The sequence below is a fragment of the Scyliorhinus canicula genome, chromosome 20 (genome assembly GCF_902713615.1).
Source record: "Scyliorhinus canicula chromosome 20, sScyCan1.1, whole genome shotgun sequence".
Taxonomy (NCBI): domain Eukaryota; kingdom Metazoa; phylum Chordata; class Chondrichthyes; order Carcharhiniformes; family Scyliorhinidae; genus Scyliorhinus; species Scyliorhinus canicula.
In genome coordinates, this window is record NC_052165.1 from 5,434,105 (window position 1) to 5,456,284 (window position 22,180).

A 22,180-nucleotide genomic window follows, 5' to 3' on the forward strand; every position below is an offset into this window, starting at 1 on the left:
GCTGTTCATAGAGACTTGGGTGTGCTAGTGCATGAGTCACAGAAGGTTGGTTTACAGGTGCAACAGGTGATTAAGAAGGCGAATGGAATTTTGTCCTTCATTGCTAGAGGGATGGAGTTTAAGACTAGGGAGGTTATGTTGCAATTGTATAAGGTGTTAGTGAGGACACACCTGGAGTATTGTGTTCAGTTTTGGGCTCCTTACTTGAGAAAGGACGTACTGGCACTGGAGGGTGTGCAGAGGAGATTCACTAGGTTAATCCCAGAGCTGAAGGGGTTGGATTATGAGGAGAGGTTGAGTAGACTGGGACTGTACTCATTGGAATTTAGAAGGATGAGGGGGGATCTTATAGAAACATTTAAAATTATGAAGGGAATAGATAGGATAGATGCGGGCAGGTTGTTTCCACTGGCGGGTGAAAGCAGAACTAGGGGACATAGCCTCAAAATAAGGAGAAGTAGATTTAGGACTGAGTTTAGGAGGAACTTCTTCACCCAAAGGGTTGTGAATCTATGGAATTCCTTGCCCAGTGAAGCAGTTGAGGCTCCTTCATTACATGTTTTTAAGGTAAAGATAGATAGTTTATTGAAGAATAAAGGGATTAAGGGTTATGGTGTTCGGGCCGGAAAGTGGAGCTGAGTCCACAAAAGATCAGCCATGATCTAATTGAATGGCGGAGCAGGCTCGAGGGGCCAGATGGCCTACTCCTGCTCCTAGTTCTTATGTTCTTATGTTCTTGTGACTTGTGGGAGGAAACCGGAGGTAGCAGTGCTAACCACTGTGCCATCGTGCCAACTTGTGTACATATATATATAAATGGAGGTGGATTGGCAGGATGTGACAGCACTGGAAAGTGTGCAGAGGAGATTTATCAGGCTATTGCCTGGGCTGCAGAAATTTAGCCATGAAGAGAGATTAGATAGACTGTTATTTTTTTTCTTGGAGCAGAAGAGACTGAGCAACGACATGAGGCTAGCAAAGTGGCACAATGGTTAGCACTGTTGCCTCACAGTGCCAGAGACCCAGGCTTAATTCCGGCCTCGGGTGATTGTCTGTGTGGAGTTTGCACTTCTTCCCCTTGTCTGTGCGGGATTTCTCCGGGTGCTCTGGTTTCCTCCCGTAGTCCAAATATGTGCAGGTTAGGTGACCATACTAAATTGCCCCTTAGTGTCCAAAAGGTTAAGTGGGGCTACTAGGTTCTGGGTATAGGGTGGTGGTCTGACCCTAGGTAGGGTGCTCTTTCGGAGGGTCGGTGTAGACCCTATGGGCCGAATGGCCTCTTTCTGCACTGTAGGGATCCTATGATTCTATGATTATTAATAAAGTTATGAGGGGCATAGATAGAGTAGCTTTCATAGCTTTTCATAGAATTTGTAGACAGGAAGCAACATTTCCTCCAATGGATCAGTTTGTAAAGACCACAAGTTGCTGATCAATGCAAGCCATCAAGTCCCAGATTGAATTTCAGGTCTGTGTTCATCAAAAGCAAATATGAAACTCCAGGATATGATCCATACCTTGCCCAGAATGTTGAGATGTAGCTAAGGATAGCTTGGTGTAAGGATTTGCTGTTTTGCAATTTGTTCAAAATATACAGATGGACCATATCAGACGGACCAGATGGCGGCATGATAGCACAGTGGTTAGCACTATGGCTTCACAGCTCCGGTGTCCCAGGTTCGATTCCCGGCTTGGGTCACTGTCTGTGCGGAGTCTGCCCATTCTTCCCATATCTGCGTGGGTTTCCTCCTGCAGTCCAAAGATGTGCAGTCCAAGTGGATTGGCCATGCTAAAATTGCCCATATTGTCCAAAAAGGTTAGGAGAGGATACGGGGATAGGGTATGTAATGGGAGCAGCGTTTTCAGAACCCCAAAATGTATCATGGAGTTCAACCGACCTCTCCCTTTAATGTATTGTTGCTTTTGAAGCACACGGCTTGTTCTCCAGGTGTGGTATTACAATTATGGACATGTGGGTTTTTAAACACAAAACAATGTTTATTCCATGAATTCAACTTAACTTTTCAAATAAACATTGGATCATTAACACCCCTTACTTCAAAGATAACCCTGAAAATAATACAACACTAAATAATCCCTCAAAATGTTCCTTCAAACCTCCAAAAGACTTCACCTTTAACAACAGACATGAGGTTACATTCAATATACTTATAGCCTTTGGATTTTCAGACATTAACAGACCAGTTCTGTGTTTTCTTCTTGCAGCTTTTTGCAAAACACACAAACAAAACCCAGCTTTCTCCTCAAACTGGCTTTCTCCTTTCAAACAGCTCACAACAAACCAGCCAGGCACTTTTCAGCTGCTCTCTCTCAAACTGAAAACAAAAGCAGAAGTGAGCTCAGCTCCCCCCATCCTCTGACATCACTTCAGTAATATGAGCTGCTACATTTCTTAAAGGTACATTGCTTAAACATACATTTCTTAAAGGTACTCTCACATGACACCCCCCCCCCCCCCCGGAAAAAAAATAAACCATCAACTTCAAGATCGTTTCATTTTTCACTTCAGCATCATCCACTAAGAAATGTACACAGTAAATATACTTTCTCGTTTCACAAAAAAATACAGCACACGCAAACAGGCATAATAATAAAGTCCATATTTCCCGTTCTTCTTCCTCCAACCAAAATCCTTATCGATTGACAGTCTCTTTGAACAAGAAAGTCAATGCACGATCCATCCATTCCTCTACGCCTTGGCAATTCTCTTTAAAGTTAGATACTTCAGTTCAATCTGATCACAGAGTCCCTTGCAATTCTCCAATACAGGAACATTGGTTATCACAGCTTTCAGGCAGTCACATGCCTGTTGAAAGTCCGATGTCCATTGAAATTTTTGACATTTCTTTAGCAAGTCCATCAGTGGAGTAATCACGCCACAAAACGTTTGCACAAAGGTTCGATCAAATCCACTCATGCTAAGAAATCGCATTATTTCCCTTCATCTTGAGGGTATCGTAAACACCTCAAGGAAAGTGATTTGGGCTTTTCCGAATTCACTTTCGGCTAGGTTCATCACCAAACTCGCCTCCTGAAGTCGATTGAAGAACTCCATATAATGTTTTAAATGTTCTTTCCACGTCTGGAAGTTGGAAATAAAAGATTGTCCCACTTTCTCAATGCAATCCTTCAAACTTGGGATAGGGTAAGAGTCCGTTCTTGTAACTGCATTCACCTTTCGATAGTCCACACACAACAGTTGGGTACCATCCGGTTTAGGTACCATCACTATGGGTGAGCTCCATTGGCTGCAACCACTCATGCATTCTTCAGCATACTCTCAATCTCTCTGTTAACCTGTGCCAATTTTAAAGGATTAAGTCTATGATGTTGTTTGATAGGAGCAGCATTTCCCACATCCTAATCATGTGTAGCCATTTTAGTACTTCCCAATTTATCTCTACAAACTTGCCAATGTGATATCAATAACTCTTTCAGGTAAGTTTGTTTTTCCTCTGGAAGGTAACTTAACAATTCATCCCAATTTTTAAGAACATCCTCATTTTCCAATTTAATTTGAGTTATGTCAAATTCACAGACATCTGGATTTGGTTCGTCACTTTGAGTTAGAATCATTAAAAACCTTTTTCTCTCCTTCCCTTTCAAAGTACCTTTTGAGCATATTCACATGACACACTTGGTGAATCTTCCTTCTATCTGGGGCCTCACGGTAGCATGGTGGTTAGCATCAATGCTTCACAGCTCCAGGGTCCCAGGTTCGATTCCCGGCTGGGTCACTGTCTGTGTGGAGTCTGCACGTCCTCCCCGTGTGGGCGTGGGTTTCCTCCGGGTGCTCCGGTTTCCTCCCACAGTCCAAAGATGTGCGGGTTAGGTGGATTGGCCATGTTAAATTGCCAGTAGTGTAAGGTTAATGGGGGGATTGTTGGGTTACGGGTATACGGGTTACGTGGGTTTAAGTAGTGTGATCATTGCTCGGCACAACATCGAGGGCCGAAGGGCCTGTTCTGTGCTGTACTGTTCTATGTTCTATGTTCTATGTTTTTACCACATAATTCACCTCACTTCATTTCCTTTCAATCTGATACGGTCCACAAAACCTAGCTTTTAAAGCTTCCCTACCACTGGTAACAACACTAAAACTTTATCCCCATTGGCAAAACTACGAACTTTGGATTTCTTGTCCGCTACCCGTTTCATCACATTTTGTGCAATTTTCAAATGTTGTCTAGCCAATTCACCTAATTAATTGTTCCCTAAAATTTGATACGTAATCCAATAGTGTGATTTCCGATTTCTCACCCACCAATTTTTCCTTAATTAACTTAAGTAGTCCTCTTACCTCATGACCAAAAATTAGTTCAAAAGGGACAACATTTGGTAGACTCATTAGGTGCATCCCTAATTGCAAACAATGCGAATGGGATTCCTTTATCCCAATCCTCTGGATAATCTTGACAATACGCCCTCAACATTGTCTTTAATGTCTGATGTCACCTTTCTAACGCTCCCTGCGATTCTGGATGGTACGTAGTTGATTTAAATTGTTTTATTCCTAAGCTATCCATAACTTCTTTGAATAACTTTGAAGTACAATTCGATCCTTGATCCGATTGAATTTCTGTGGGTAGTCCATATCTAGTAAAGAATTTAAGTAACTCCTCCACAATTCTTTTAGCTGTAATGTTACGTACTGGAATGGCCTCTAGAAACCTAGTAGACACATCCATAATAGTCAAAAGATATTGATTCCCACTTTTTGTTTTAGGAAGCGATCCTACACAATCGATTAGGACCCTCATAAAAGGTTCCTCAAATGCTGGAATGGGTATTAAGGGCGCTGGTTTTATCACTGCTTGAGGTTTCCCTATCACTTGACATGTGTGACATGATTGACAAAATTTAACTACATCTTTATGTAGTCCAGGCCAATAAAAATGTTTCTGGATTTTAGCTTGAATTTTCCTTATTCCCAAATGACCTCCCACTGGTACCTCATGTGCAATTCGCAACACCTTTCTATACCCGACCCGCAATACTACTTGATGAACTTCTGCCCACTTTTCATCCGCCTGCATATGTACAGGTCTCCATTTTCTCATCAAGGCATCACTTTTACGGTAATAACACTCTGGTATACTCTCAGATTCCTCTTCCGTATATGCTTTCTGATATATCCGTTTTATTTCTACATCTTTCTGTTGTAACTCCGCCAATTTTCCTGAACTAAAAATATCCGCCTCATTCTCCACCTGCTCTTGTTCTTTTTCAACCATCTGATCAAAAATCGTTTCTGATAATTGCACTTCAACTTCATCTTCACTCTTTGATTTCTCCTCTTGTCTTAACCTGTGACTTTGCGACCTTGTTACTGCACAATCCGGAAAAATCCAAGGGTATTCGTCTTTCAACCCTTCAGTTGTCTGATTTTCCACTGGCTTATCAACCACAGCAGGCATCACTCCCACCTGCGATCCAGCTATATCATTACCCAAGATAAACTGTATTCCTGGACAAGATAGTTTATCTATTACTCCTACCACTTCACCACTCTTCACTGGACTTTCCAACCCTACCTTATATAATGGAATGCTACTCCTCTCACCCTGAATTCCACATATCACCACCTTTTCTGGCAACATTCTTCCCAAACTACATAATTCCTCATCTCTTACCATTAAAGATTGACTAGCCCCTGTACCTCTTAAAATTGTGACTTCTTTACCTGTTCCTCCTGATACACATGAGTAAACATTACCCACACAAGTAAATTCTTTAAAGACATCTGGCACCTTCTTAACAATTACTTCTTGACAGGCTGTACAATCGTTTGCACCTCCTTCGTTTCCCTTGGGCTTTCCATTACCACTCTAACAAATCCCACTGTCTTATCCTGTTTTACCACATCAGCCTTCCCAGTGCTTTTCTTCAACCACAACACTGTGACTTTACATGGCCTAGTTTATTACAGTGAAAACATTTGAAACTTTTCATTTCTTTTTTCCCTCCTGGATTTCTTTTTAAATCTGAGGTACTCTCTCTGTATTGTCTCCCATCAGACCACCTTTACCTTGACCACTGGAGTATTTCTCATGTCCCCAGTTTCTATCCCTCACAGGCTGAAACTGATGTTGGAAACCAATCTTTGATTTATGAACTAATTCATAATCATCTGCCATTTCTGATGCTAATCTCGCAGTTTTAACCCTCTGTTCTTCCACATGAGTTCTCACTACATCAGGAATTGAATTTTTAAACTCCTCCAAAAGTATAATTTCTCTGAGAGCTTCAGACGTTTGGTCTATTTTCAAAGCCCTTATCCACCTATCAAAATTACTCGGTTTGAGCCTTTCAAACTCCATTTATGTTTGACCAAATTCTTTCCTTAAATTTCTAAACCTTTGTCTGTAAGCTTCAGGCATTAACTCCTATGCACTTAAGATGGATTTCTTCACCTCCTCATACGTTCCAGATACCTCCTCCGGTAGTGATGCAAACACTTCACTAGCCCTACCTACCAGCTTTGTTTGAATCAGTAATACCCACATGTCCTGTGGCCATTGCATTTGTTTAGCTACCTTCTCAAATGAAATGAAAAATGCTTCTACCTCCTTCTCGTCAAACCTTGGCAATGCTTGGACATATTTAAATAGATCCCCACCACGTCTTCGACTATGACGTTCTGTCTCATTATCCTCATCCATCTCCTCCAACTGTACGTGTCCCTTTGCGTCTGCCAATTTTAACTGATTTTCATGTTTCAGAGCCATTTTCCGAAGTTCAAACTCTCTCTTTCTCCCTTTCCTCTCTATTTCTTTCTTTGTTTCTTTCTTCTCCTTTTCTTTTTCCTCTCTATCTTTATCTCTTTCTTTATTGCATATTCAAGCCGCTTTAATTAATTTTTCATGTTCAAGTTGCTTTAATTCTTTTTCATGTTCTAATTGCTTAATCTCTAACTGGAGCTTTGCCATATCTAATGAGTCAGAATGTATCACAGGCAAACGTAAATGTGCAGATACTGCGTTAATTACCTCATCTTTTCGTATTTTGCTAGGCAGTGTTAACTGCAATGCTTTTCTCAAACCTAACAATCTGTTTTTAGTCTCTGAAAGTAAGGTATCACGTGTTATCGTGTCCACCCCCAAAAACTTCTGAGCCTCCGAAAGAGCCATTGTTCACAACACTCTCCCCACTTAAACAAAAATGCCACACCGGAAAAGTAAAAATCCTTCACTGTCTTTAAGTTCACAAAAGCTAATCCAATAGATAGACTTTTATCCCCCTCGAGCCCCCAATTGTTATGGGAGCGGCGTTTTCAGAACTCCAAAATGTATCATGGAGTTCAACCAACCTCTCCCTTTAATGTATTGTTGCTTTTGAAGCACACGGCTTGTTCTCCAGGTGTGGTATTACAATTATGGACACATGGGTTTTTAAACACAAAACAATGTTTATTCCATGAATTCAACTTAACCTTTTAAATAAACATTGGATCATTAACACCCCTTACTTCAAAGATCCCCGAAAATAATACAACACTAAATACTCCCTCAAAATGTTCCTTCAAACTTCCAAAAGACTTCACCTTAAACAACAGACGTGAGGTTACATTCAATATACTTATAGTCTTTGGATTTTCAGACATCAACAGACCAGTTCTGTGTTTTCTTCTTGCAGCTTTTTGCAAAACACACAAACAAAACCCAGCTTTCTCCTCAAACCGGCTTTCTCCTTTCAAACAGCTCACAGCAAACCAGCCAGGCACTTTTCAGCTGCTCGCTCTCAAACTGAAAGCAAAAGCAGAAGTGAGCTCAGCTCGGCTCCCCCACCCTCTGACATCACTTCAGTAATATGAGCTGCTCCAATTCTTAAAGGTACATTGCTTAAACATACATTTCTTAAAGGTACTCTCACATGACAGGTAAAGTATGGGCTTAAGTGCGGTGGCCTTTCCAAGGGTCAGTGCAGACTCGATGAGCCAAATGGTCTCCTTCTGCATTGCAAATTCTATGTTCTATGTCTGAATCAATGAAAGGATGACCAGTGTTTTCTCATGCCTTTGTTATTTTGCACCCCACACATTGGTATGTGTACACAAGGCAGCCAAGCAAAATAATTCAAAAATGACATAGCCACAAAGGAGCCATATGTGGCTTATGATATACAGACTGGGTAACTGATTAAAATCTTGCTAGTCTGGTATAGGCTTGCGCAGAAAAAAAAATGGCTATATTGAAGTACTGAATTCTGTAAGAAGTCTTACAACACCAGGCTAAAGTACAACATGTTTGTTTCAAACACTAGCTTTCGGAACACTGCTCCTTCCTCAGGTGAGCCTAGAACACATGACCTAGGAGCGGGAGTTGGCAATTTAGCCTCCCAAGCCTAAACACCTTCAATGTGATCATGGCTGATCCCATCCTGGCCTTAACTCTACAATCCTGCCCTTTCTCCATAACCCTTCAACACTTTGCCAATTAAAAATCTGTCTAACTCTTAAAATTTACTCACTGTCCCTGCATCACGCTGTGGGGTAGTGAAACTGTAAGACATAACATGGTGGCAGTGAGTGTCTGTGAGTAAAAACACAGACATTTTAGATGGATTTAATGCTGGATTAGATTGAAAAAATCAACCCGCATTAGTTCCCGGAGAGAGAGAAACTGAGTTTCAGCCTGTAATGAGTCGGGACGCTGGTGATAACATTGAGGCATTTGAGAAGTTGAAATGAATGTGCAGATTGACATTCAGTAGCTTTCTAAAAGGCACCAGTGAAGAGAAAAAGATCAGCCGCAACTTTTTTGCCAACAAGAGAGAATGGGTTAAACTGGTATAATAGCTGGGAGAGGAAAAAAGCTGCAAGAAGAAAACACAGAACTGGTCTGTGGATGTCGGAAAATCCAAGGACTATAAGTATATTGAATGTAACCTCATGTCCGTTGTTAAAGGTGAAGTCTCTTGGAGGTTATAATTTTTGAAAAATTCAGCAAACATCTCTAGCCAGAGCCAAAACATCAGATCCATTGATACAAATTTCAAAGTCTGAGGGAGGAACCAGGTGAACCCGTTGACGATTTCGTAACAAGATTGAAAAATGTCGCCAGAAAATAAAAATTCAGGGAAAACAGATGAAAAGCTAATAGGTCAGCTGATTTGGTACTCTGCACACCCTGAAATATAAAAGGATTTCATTGGAAAGAACAAGCTCACAATAATGCAGGCTGTAGACACTGCTTGAGCACATGAAACCATGAGTAGACAAATGAAAATGCTGACTACCCAAATGGCTAGCTTTCAGTTAAGTCAAGAGAAAGGCACCGGGGTTGATGCAGTGAAACAGTAACAAAAGAATGTCAATCAGACAGAGAGAAAGATGTGCAGGAGCTGTGGATGACCACATGAGATCACAAACAGAAGGAAATGCCCTGTGTACAGATCAAATTGTAGAGCTTGTGGAAAGCCCAACCACTTGGAAGAGATGTGCAGGACCAGGAAAGAAGATGGTCATTGAATCATCAGAGATAGAGCAACAAGACAAATGACAAGGAAAAAAGCCCAAAACATCAATATCTTGAAAGATTGCAATGAGCTTGAGAACACAATGGACTTGGGAACCATCCAACTGCGTTAAATGTCTGGATGCAGTAGTTCCCAGAGAAAATAAATTCACATAACCATTCAGATTGGGAGGATGTTGAGAAATAAGCCAGAATAATACATCTGGAAGTGAAGATTGATACCGGAGTGCAGAGTAATATCATCCCGCTCAGATGACTGGAAGACTTTCCCTGAAAATTTAAGAAGAAACCGATTATCCAAGGATAGATGCTGTGAAACGGAGAAATGTCATGCTGATGGCCTATGGTGTAATTGAGATTTGACAGCCAGGAACAACCCAAATATATGGAAAAGCGATGAAGCGAAGAAACCAGTGATCTATCTCCCACGTAAGATACCAATAGAACTAAAAGGAAAGCTTTAAATAGAGCTCCAAGTGATGGAAGAAAAGAAAGTGATTGCCAGAATTTGAAAGCTGACAGATTGAGTAAAGTCCATTGTGGTGAGAGAGAAGCAAAATGGATGGCTAAGAATTTGCCTGGATTCCAAAGAATTTAATCAAGCAATAAAGAGAAATTGCTTCCCTATTCAATAAATAGAAGAGCACTCCAGCACTGGCAACAGTAAAAGGTTTCACTGAGCTTGATGCCAGAAATGGCTACCGAAACGTGAAGCTTGATGAACAAGAAGAACAAAGTACAAATATGGATTTGACCCTCCAAGCCTGCGCCAATCATAATGCCTGTCGAAACTAAAACCTTCTACACTTTAGGGGTTAGTATCCCTCTATTCCTATCCTATTCATGTATTTGTCATGAAGCCTCTTAAACGCCGTTATCTTATCTGCTTTCACCACCTTCCCCGGCAGCGTTTCCCAGGAAGTGACGAAGGTGATTGATGAAGGAAGGACAGTGGATGTTGTTTACATGAACTTCAGTAAAGCCTTTGACAAGGTCCCTCATGGCAGACTGGTACAAAAGGTGAAGTCATACGGGATCAGAGGTGAACTGGCAAGATGGATACAGAACTGGCTTGGTCATAGAAGACAGAGGGTAATGGTGGAAGAGTGCTTTTCTGAATGGAAAGCTGTGATTAGTGGTGTTCCAGGGATCCGTGCTGGGACGTTTGTTGTTTGTAGTATATATAAATGATTGGAAGTTAATGTAGCTGGTCTGCTTAGTAAGTTTGCGGATGACACAACGATTGGTGGAGTTGCGGGTAGTGAAGAGGCTTGTCAGAGGATACAGCGGAATATAGATCGGCTGGTGACTTGGGCAGAGAAATGGCAGATGGAGTTTAATCCGGATAAATGCAAGGTCATGCATTTTGGAAGGTTTAATGCAGGTGGTAATTGTATAGTAAATGGCAGAACCCTTAGGAGTGTTGACAGGCAGAACGATCTGAGTGTACAGGTTCACATACTACTGAAGTGGCAACCCAGGTGGATAAGGCAGTCAAGAAGGCATATGGCATGGTTGCCTTCATCGGTTGGGGCACTGAGTATGAAGAACCTTAATTGTTGACAGCATTTAACAAAATCTTTTATTGGTACATATTCCCGTGCCTACCTTCTGATCTCCGGATGTCCTTGATGGCTTATTTTCAAATTCGAAGGTGGCCATTTCTTGCATGCATAGACTCATTCATCTGTTGTGCGTTGTAATCTGGCTGTGCAGGCCAATTGCAGACATGTACAGCTTTTCACTGTTCAGGCAAAGATTAATTTTTTGATTTTGTTGTGATTGCCCAGTCTTTCTAACTCGCCTTTTGCCAAGAACCGCCTGTATTCTTTGCTGTTAAAAGGAAACAAAAATTATTGAAATTGCTCCCTATGTAGTTCTTTCTTGTGTATTTTCTCCCAGCCTGGTGGATATGCCATATTTCCTAAGGGTTGTCTTCCTTGCTCTCCTTGAACCATGATTTTGCCTTACCCCCCAGGCATTACCAAAAGGTATCATGGCAACACCCAAGGTCCTGACATTTGCAGGAAATCTACCTGTGCATCATGAGAAAGCACAATCTGCCTAGTGTTCTCCACACCCGCACTTGCCAAAATGCAGATTATGATACTGACCACTCTCTTGTCAGCAGCTGAGTGAAGGTGCAGTACCAAACATTTCACAGCTCCAAACAAGATGGCCTTCCACACATCAACATCCCAATGATGCCAAATACCAATACTTTGCACTGTTGCTAGAATGATAGCTACCCACCAAGGGTTTACTGGGAAGCACTGATACTGATATTGAGGAAGCTTGGATGTCATTAAATTAAATCTTCCATGAAACACCATAAACATTATTTAGGAATGGTGGAAGTGACAACAAGGACCAGTTTGAAACCTACTCAGCTGAGATCACCGTAGCATCATGGGGAAGGCCTGTGTCGGCTCTTAATTAAAAGACTCCATACACTTGCAGACTGGGTGTGCCCAGGACCACAGAACGGTTTCTGTGCTGGCAGATCTACTGTGGACACTATCTTGCACCAGCAACAAGAGCAGTATAGAGAAAATGACATAATCCCTTTCCTTACTTTCCTAAAAATCACTAAGGCATTTGACACCATCAACAGAGCACGGCTGAACAGGATTTTATGAAAAATTGGCAGTTCACCAAAGCTCCTCCGTTTCATCCGTTCCTCCCATGACAATATGCAGTGCATTGTCCAGTTTGATGGCTCCACTTTCGTCAAGTTCAGAGTGAAGGATGGAGTAAAACATGGCTGTGCTCTAGTCCACACTCTATTAGGTAGCTTCTCCATGCTTCTGAACTTTGATTCCCTGCAGATATGGAAGCAGTCTACTAGGTCAGACGGCCAGCTCTACAATTTGTTAAAATTGAAAGTGAAATCAAAAACACATCGCATCCTGATCAGGGAACTCCTCGAGGCTGACGATGCTATGCTGGTCACCTACACAGCAACTGAGCTGCCGTAGGGTCTTAATGGGACTGTCTGTCCCATGCCTGTAACTTGTTTTCCTTAACTAAATATGTCAAAAAAATGTGGCCATGCAGATGCAGAGCTCAATATGGGCATGGGGAAAGTAGCTGCTACCTATGGCCGATGCATGAAACATGCATGGAATAACATCAAGCTGAACCTTAGGACTAAGCGGATCTTTTATAAAACTTGTCTTCTCGGCAGCACCTTGTATGGCTACATCACATGGGCGACTTACAGCTGCCAGGAAAAAAAGCTCAAATTATTTTTCTACCTTCATTGACTGCAGCGCATTATGTATGTACCCGGGCAGGACAAAATCATGAATGCGGCATTCTCTCAAAGGCAGATTTCCCAAGTGTTTTGGCACTAATCAACCAGAGGTGGGTTTGGTGGATCGACACATCTGTAGGATGAAAGGCAGTCCATACCGAGAGCTTTTGAATGGTGAGCTGACCATGGGCAAGTGGGGAAATCTTGCAAGTGTGCCATGAAGGTCCTAAACATCGACTATTGCACTTAGGAGTCACCAGCTGGCCTAAGAGGGAAAGAGTGACAATTCTTGTGGGCTGGCATGCACTACCACCAAGACCAGCGGCTACAACAGCTTGGTAACAGGTGCCAGTGCCAAAAACAGTAACCTGCAACGTCACTTGACAGCTTCATGTGCAGCACTTTTGGCAGAATATACCCCTCAAGGATTGGATTTCACAGTCTTCAGCAAAGGTGCACCAAGTGAAAACACCTCACCTAAATGGATTGTTTGCTGCCTGTCCATCATTTCTTGTAGATGGAAGGATGATAACAACACTTGTCGTCTGCTAGAAATGGCTGAAGAGCTAAAGGTCACTGAAGATTTATCTACACTTTTATCTAAATGTTGGCAACAATTGCAGAATATTAAGTACTGATATTTCGTCTATGAAGGTTTGAACATAGCTAACAATAACAACTTGCATTTATGTATTCTAAAGCACCCAAAGTACTTCACAGGGGGCAATCGGACAAACATTGACGCAAGATTAATGTTAGATATTTGTGATGTTTCTGTAAAACAGTTATCTGTGACATGTTTCTGTCAACTCCTAATTTAAACATAGGGCTTCATTTAAGGAAGTCCGCTGAAGTGGGAAAATCTGGATAAAGGTAGCTAGGTTTTGCAGTAAAAACGTTCACTGTCCTATTCATACATTATGCCTCTTTTGCATTCCATCTGGGTTAGAATGGCAGAGAAAATGTTTTTCTTCTTCTCCTCCATCTCTGGATCAACAGTCAGGGCCAATCAACCATGGTTCCCATTCCAGATATTAAAAGCAAAACACTGCAGATGCTGAAAATCTGAAATAGAAACCGGAAATGCGGCGAAAAAGTCAGCGGGTTTTGCAGCATCTGTGGAGAGAGAAAGAGAGTTAACATGTCGAGTCCAGACGAAGAGTCATATGGGCAGGAAGCGTTAAATCTGTTTCTCTTTCCCCAGATGTTGCTAGACCTGCTGGGTTTTTCCAGCATTTTTTGTAATAATTTTCCCATTCCAGATACCTCAAAGATTTGACAATACGACTGGGCTTCTCTCCTTTGTCGTGCATAGCTTTGTAACCTCTACTTTAAAATAATAAATAATAATCTTTATTGTCACAAGTCGGCTTACATTAACACGGCAATGAAGCTAATGTGAAACGCCCCGAGTCGCCACATTCCGGCGCCTATTTGGGTACACACGGAGAATTCAGAATGTCCAATTCACCTAACAGCACGTCTTTTGGGACTTGTGGGAGGAAACCGGAGCATCCGAAGGAAACCCACGCAGACACAGGGAGAAAATGCAGACTCCGCAGACAGTGACCCAAGTCGGGAATCGAACCTGGGACATTGGTGCTTGAAGCAACAGTGCTACCCACTGTGCTACTGTGCGCTCATTCATCGTATATATTATAAATGCTCTAGTCTGTTGTCCTAATGTTTGGAATTGTGTGTTTGTACTGCCAAAATACTGAAGTGAAAACATTCCGAAAATAAAAGGAAACGTGTTGTAACATTTAAGAACTTTTTTTCATTTTTAAATGCTATTTATTACCAACTCTGTACACCTAGTGGATGATCCCATTGATGACATAATATAATCTCGAGCAAGATCTTTGGAATACTTGTTCAATTTAAAATGCTCTAATAATTACAATAATCGCTTATTGTCACAAGTAGGCTTTAATGAAGTTACTGTGAAAAGCCCCTAGTCGCCACATTCCGGCACCTGTTTGAGGAGGCCGATACGGGAATTGAACCCGTGCTGCTGGCCTTGTTCTGCGTTACAAGCCAGCTGTTTAGCCCACTGTGCTAAACCAGCCCCTCTACCGTGCAACAGTGATATCAAAGAGGAGTATATTGACAATGAAACTGAAGTTTCAGATCCAGAATTTTTATTTCAGATTTTTAAGATCTATGGGGTATTCCTTACTGTTTTATTTTTAAGTCACAAAAGTCTGGTTTTATAGACTACCATAAACATAACGTGTTGTGAGTTAAGGCTGATTCATTTTTGGGTAAAAACTACGATGAAAGTTTAGCTAACATTTCTATTGATTTTTGAATGAATATTATGGTATGTTGTAATTGCTAACATATGTAAAATGATATTGTTATGTGATCTTTGTAGGTGCACAGTCAAAGATGGATGATGATGAATTTGGAGGATTTGAGGTATGTATTAAAGTCTGCAGAATAGGCTCATGTGCAGCTTCAGACTCTTGTCTTTATGCTGGTTTAAGTATTGGACATCTACCATACAAGTGATGGGTGGTACAATGTGGTGGATTAGTGTGGTTTGTTTTTGGAATCATGTTTTGATTTCAGCCCAGACAGATGGGAATAAAAATCTCAGCTAGCTTAAGGCAGTGAAGGTTTGAATTGAATTTTGGCACTTTTACTGCAGTTCCCAGAAGAAACTGGTACACAGAATTGCTTTCACATTTGCTACAAAGGACCTCATTCTGGCTAATTACCAAGACAAGGTGAATGTTAATTTCTCCTGCAGCTGCTTGTGGAGGGTAACCAAGTGTTTTTCTTGCACCTCCTTAGAGGCTACCCTTATATTTAAGAAGGGACCCTGGATGCTGAGTTTTACGACAAATGCTTTAAGTTGATTTTGATCTGAGTTATATTTTTGTGTTTTTCAAATATAAATTATTTCTATGGAATGGAAACCATTTCTATTTTTTACACGCATTTTCAGACTCCAATTCAAAAACATTATGGATGAAATCCCTCTCTTTCGCTACCACGGAGATATTTTATATCCCATTCTTTACACCAGCAGGATTCTTTTTTCTTTCTGCACATGAGCCAATGTGTGAAATCCCTAGTTTATAAGCAATTGTAAAGTATGGCAAATGTGTTGAGATTGCCCAATTCATTTCAAGTGGAATTCTTACAGCCTGCAGAGAGAAGAACTCTTCATTCTGTCAGTCTGGTCTGGATTCATATTCTGCTCCCAAAGAGGAAAGGATAATGTGCCAAAACATGATGCATATTCAGAATTTTAAAAAAAGTACATCTTTTTCACCATCTCATCTGTGCTTACTGTGGAGTCCCATATTGGATTGTGAGGGACTTGAACCATACGACCGAAGATTGTGCTTTATTGAAAAGAGCTCCATGTAACTGTGCTAGCACTTGATCAAAGGAGTTGAACCTCTTGGTACCTCTGAAAATTTAATTTACTCACTGAGGGCCCAAAACATACAGATTAGGAACAGGAGTAGCCACTTAGTCCCTCAAACATGCTCTGATTTTAATCTCAATTCCACAATCCCACGCACCCCCGGTAACCTTTCACCTCCTTGTTGATCAATAATCTATCTACCTTTGTCTTAAAAATACTCAAAGATTTTGCTTCCACCACCTTTGAAGTGGAGAGTTTTAAAGATGCAAGACCCTCTCAGAGAAAAAAAAATCTCCTAATCCCTGATTTAAATGGGTAACCCCTTAATTTTAAACAATGACACTTAGTTCTAGATTCTCCCATAAGAGGAAACCCCTCTCCACATCCACCCTGTCAAGACTCCTCAGGATCTTGTATATTTCAATCAAATTGTCTGTTCCTCTTCTAAGCTCCAGTGGAAGCATATCCAATCTTTCCTCAGAAGACAACCCTCCCTCCCATTCTAGGGATTAGTCTATGTGGTGATATGCCTGTAAGCAATATCACAGATGGATGGTGTGCAACCTCCAACCAGTAGGTGGCGATGCAGACACACCCATGGTCTCCAGACTGTGGTCATGTGACGAGGGACTCCTATATAAATGGAGACAAATCCAGCCATCAGCAGATGATTGCAGGAGATGGTAGTAAGATATACAGGTGAACAGTTGTGCTAGGTGCAGTTCCAGAGGAGTACAAAGAAACTCCATGATAACTTGCTCTGTGACAGATCACTATCTTACCATGTGTGCTTCAATAAAGATCCTGGTTTGGACAAGTCAAGGTGTTTGTTGAAGTCCTTTACAAGGTATAGAAGACAAAACACAACAGTCTAGTAAACTTTCTCTGAACGGCTTCCAACTCATTTACTAGACTGTAAGAAGTCTTACAACACTAGGTTAAAGTCCAACATATTTGTTTAGAATCACTAACTTCCTTCATCGGGTGACTCACGTGAAGAAGAAGCCGCGCTCCGAAAACTAGTGATTCTAAACAAATCTGTTGAACTTTAACCTGGTGTTGTAAGACTTCTTACTGTGCCCACCCCAGTCCAACGCCGGCATCTCCACATCATGTTTACAAGACTGACAAGTTTCTTTAAGCATATGTGAATTGACTCTTGTGTTAATCTTTTGGAATAGATTCTCTCCTCCCACTTGGCTGGAGTGACATTTATTGAGTAAATTGTTCACATTGCAAGAGCTCATTTCAGTTTTGAAAATCAATCAACTCCTTAGAATGCAAGTTTTTTTTTTACACTAGATATAAATAATTAGCAACTCGGCACAATTCCTCCAAGAGGGGATCTTCACAGTTTTCTTCTTCCCTGCCCCTCCCCAAGCTTTGAAAAGCAGGCCAATTGTAATAGCCAACCCGGCTCAGATCCGTCAGCACAGCACAGACCCCATCTATTGTAACTGTGGTCTTGCTAGTTTGTGTGGCTCAGTGCAACACTAAACAGTGAATTTACCCTCTGAACCATCAGGGGAGGCATTATTTTTATTCAACACAGCACAGAATGTTTTCATAACTTTGAATGTGTGCCTTGAAGGCAGTGCGGCACAATAACATTATTGTAGATGTGCAAAATTTACTCTTGGTGCTGTTGTTTTATTTGGTGTTTACGCACATGGGAGAATAAAACATTTCTTTGTCAGCTGTTTGGCGGGCAGTTTGGAAGCTAGCTTTGCATTGGGGGCAGAGGATTCATTCCATAATGAACAACTGTGTTCAAAAATTAAATATTGCATCAAGATATGACTTCAGAACATTTAACATGCCTAACTGCATTCAGCTGGACATTTATAAACTGGCTTCCAAGTCAGCCCCAAGCTAACTTCAACCAAACACTTTCTCATCTTTCATTTGGATTTGCCTTTCTATTCTGAATAAATTTTGATGACTCTTCATTCTTTTGTTAAATATATTTCGGAAATAAGTTAGTACTGCCAAATTGAACTGTGCCTTTTTAAAAAAAAAATTGCTTAGGCAGCAGAGAGCTTTGAAGATGGTGAAATGGGAACGCAGTCGATCTCACCAGCCATCCCCTGGGCAGCATTTTCTGCAGGTAAATGAATCTTATTAATCTATTAGTTCTTTCAGCCCTGGTCACTTTGCACGTATTTTAAATAGTATGTTTGGCTTGGATATATTTTGTATTGAGTCTTAATTCTGAAAATAGGTAACTCAGTAACTTTGTTGTATATACATATTATGGAAGGAAGGTTTTTTTCAATAAAGTAATCCCCTTGCCCCTCCTTGTTAGAAACAATAATTGGGTACTATAAATTTAAAAAAAAACAATTGTTCACAATGACAAGTATTGCCAATACATCTGCACATTTGAACTGCAATATGAAAATTGCCATTCGTTGATTTGACTCTTCACATAATTCTCTTGGGGTTGGGTGGGGGGGGGGGGGGTGTTATGGTCACCAAACATTTGAAACCATTGGCTGAACTTGGGGGACATCAAGACAAATGTCAGACATAATCTTCAGTTGGGTCTGAAATGTCCAGATATTTGTGGTTTTATTTTATTTTTGCTGCATTTGTTTATTTTCCTTTTATCTTAAACTTTATGGAGTATTCCACTGTATATGCCCTAATAAGTGGGCCAATCTCCCATTAGTTCTTGTCTCTGTAGTCAACTGCACTGCACTGAAAGTTTCTCTTTTCAGTTCTTTTATGCACCTGCATTCTTTTGAGCATCTTCACTCACTTTTTAGGTTAATATATTTTAATTTACTTCGGTGAGTTAGAAATGATGACAGATTGTAATAATAAATTATATCAATATAAATATTTCTACCTTCATATTAGTAAGTTATTAAATTCATTCATGTATCAATTATTTCCTTTGGTCCATTTACTGATTGGAAATGGAAATTTAGATGCGTCTTTGAAAAATTCAGTAAGAATGCTGAGGCAAAAGTTTCAATTGTCTGACTTGTAGTAGGAGTTAGTTACGATTTGGATATAATTATTAGCAAATATTGGACTACCATTAATGTTTCACATGAAAGCAAAATCCGTCCATCTCTGCTGAAAGAATATTGTACGGCTAAATGATAGTTCGGCATGAAACTTAATGAAGGATATTGCAATGAGTACTGTGGGTTGAAAGAGTTGGTATTGGAGTAATTCCAGATATTACTGAGGGAATGCTTATTTTCAATGCAAGTATTTTTCTGCTGACTTTGTATCATTGAAAAGTACAGGTATCATCCAATCTTGGCATTAGATTTTCTTTTAAGTAGTCATATATGCCAAGAGTAAACCTTGTACAAACACTGAACAGGATATTTTGATCAAGTATCAGCAATACTGAATTCAAGAGAAAAATGCCCCAGGGTTGCATGTGGTCTTTTCAGATTTATAGAACATGCAGATCTTTGGCAGTTAATTTGTATCACTCATGTGGAAAATGAGCACGAATATTGAATGGAGGTATTCAAGGCATGATTCCTGGAGTTAGCACCTGTATAGGTAAGTGGCTAGGCTGGGGTTTAGGAAGCATAATTAAATATGTATTCCTATAATTTTGGTTTCAATATTTTTATTTAAAGGTTCTGGAATTTTAAGTAACATATTTGCTATTTAAAGATAAAAGGGCTTCAGTTACATTTTGGATGGTCCAGAATGGAAAGGAACTCAATAGTAACCTTGCAAAAACATCATTGCTTCTGTATCATAATTCTGTACAATCCATACTTTAAATGGATTCCAGATCTGCTAATAAATGATGTTCTGTGGTTTTATATGACAACATGTGCTTGTTCATTCAGAGCAGGTCGTTGTTTGCAAATGATGTGCGTGCTGCGAGTGAGGGAGGGGGAATCCTAGTCTTAGCACAGCAACAAAAAGGTATAGGATGCTATTTTTCACCGAGTGCCTCTCTAGCAGTGCTTTTCTTTATTCCCTCCCCAAACATCTACAGATATGATTCCTTTTGACACCCAGCCTTTTCTCTCCTCCAGTCCCTTTACTGTCTCTGTAGTGTCAGCCTACTTATCCAACATCCAGCCTTTGGTGAGTCACAACTCCCTCCAGCTTAACATTGAGAATTCACTTCAGCTCGCGCTGCCACATTTACTGCTTTGCTGGTGACTTTATTCCCCTTTCTGGCTATATTGTCTCATGGTGAACCATGCCATTCACAGTTTTGGCTTCCAATTCAATACTATTCTGAGCTCAAAAAGACAGGAACCAGGTAGTTGGAATTTCTAAGCCAACTCCTTAAAACTAGCAAACCTCCCCTCCACGAACAGGTCCTCAAACCTCCCCAGACCCTTCCCCTCCCTCGTCTTAAACATCAAGTCCAAACCAGCTGATAGGAAAAGGTGATTGTTGCAGATGGCGGCTAGTGAAGACAGGGACCGAAGCTTGAAATGTTGCCTGAACTACCTCCAAACCCTCAGAGTGGGGATCACCACTGGATTCATTGAAAATCTCACCGGGGAAAAGGCAACAGGGCGGTAAGTATTGCACGAAGACTAAAAGCAGTGCAGGAGCTCGCTTCCATTTGTCCCCATATGGAACCAGATTGCTAAACCACAACAATATCTTCTGAATATTGGCTGGCCAATAGTAAAACAGTAAAATGGGTAGGGCCAGGCCCCCTGACTGTCTGTCTCTTGGAGCAAAAACCCATGGATTCTGGGAGTCTTAGCCGCCCAAATGAAAGAGGCCATCAATTTGCTGACTTTAACACAAAAGGACTTGGGGAGAAAACAGGGAGGTACTGAAAGAGAAATAAAAATCTCAGGAGCACATTCATTTTAATAATCTGACCCCACCCACCAAGGATAAGGGGAGGTTATTGCACCTCTGCAAGTCTGTTTTGATAATTTCTACCAAATAAGTTAATTTATGAAGCAAGACCCAGTTGTGGACCACAAGGATCGCCAGATAAAGAAAGCTAGTCTTGACAAGGCGAAAAGGTAACGTCCCCAGTTGGGCTCTCAATGGGTTGACCGGGAAACATTCGCTCTTGCCCTAAATCAGCTTGCGCCCTGAAAAAGAGCCAAAATACGAAGCAACTTCACTATCTTGTGAACGGAGGGGACCGGATCCCTAATATAGAGAAATAGGTCATCCGCATAAAAGGACACTTTGTGCTCCACCCCTCCCAGATTTACCCCCCTCCACTTAACAGAGGACCTCAGCACTATAGCGAACGTCTCTATTGCCAAAGCAAACAGGAGTGGGGACAGTGGACATCCATGTCTCGTGTCCCTATTCAACCAAAAATAACCAGAGTTCAGGGCATTCAAACAAACACTTGCAATGGGGGGGCCTTATACAGTAGCCAAATCCAAGAAATAGATTTGTGTCCAAAATCGAACTTCCAAAGAATGTCAAACAGATACTTCCACTCCACTCTGTCAAATGCCTTCTCAGCATCCAGGGAAACAATCACCTCCAGTTTGGGCACTGAAGAGGGAGAAAGGACAACATTCAGCAGGCGACATATGTTGGCCGACAATTGCCAACCCCTCACGAAGCCTGTCTGATCTTACGAGATTACATTGGAGTGCAGGGCTCCAGCCGAAGCGTCCTTGGCAAATAACTTAACATCAGAGTACAACGATTAGATAGGTTGGTTTGTCCACACTAATGCCGGGTCTTTGTCCTTCTTAAGAATCAAAGAGATAGAGGACTGTGTGGGTGGAGGGCAACAAGCCCTGGGATAAGGAATATTTAAACAAGCGTTAACAGCCTTTCTGGAGAGAGCGAGAAAAGCAGATCCTTGCCTTTCTGTGTCTAGGACTCAACTGCTCCTTCAGGTGTCTGAGAACCATCCCACTCGGATAGGATCCAATCACCACCTGTTACAAGACAGAGTACAGCAATTTGGCCAATTCATTGGCCACCACTCAACAATCAAACTGAGACCCATCCCACTCTCTTTCCACCTCTACTAAAATCTACTTCTAACAAACCTAAACAAAACAAAAACTCTAGGCTCCTAATCTTAACAAATGATGATTCTGAGCTGCAGCC

The 22,180-nt window shown here is 41.1% G+C and overlaps 1 protein-coding gene across 8 annotated transcripts in view; it reads left to right on the forward strand.

The window, feature by feature from the left end:
* Positions 1-22,180, forward strand: part of LOC119955040 (coiled-coil domain-containing protein 91-like) — a 185,750-nt gene that overhangs the window by 6,897 nt on the left and 156,673 nt on the right. For 7 of the 8 annotated variants that reach the window (XM_038780854.1, XM_038780862.1, XM_038780856.1 and 4 more), the window contains exons 2-3: positions 15,131-15,174; positions 18,164-18,242. In XM_038780854.1, the coding sequence (XP_038636782.1) occupies positions 15,145-15,174; positions 18,164-18,242 (109 nt within the window). In that variant the 5' untranslated portion in view covers positions 15,131-15,144. Of the gene's footprint in view, positions 1-7,773; positions 7,854-15,130; positions 15,175-18,163; positions 18,243-22,180 lie in introns of those variants that run through there. The other variant, XM_038780855.1, reaches the window with a different exon arrangement.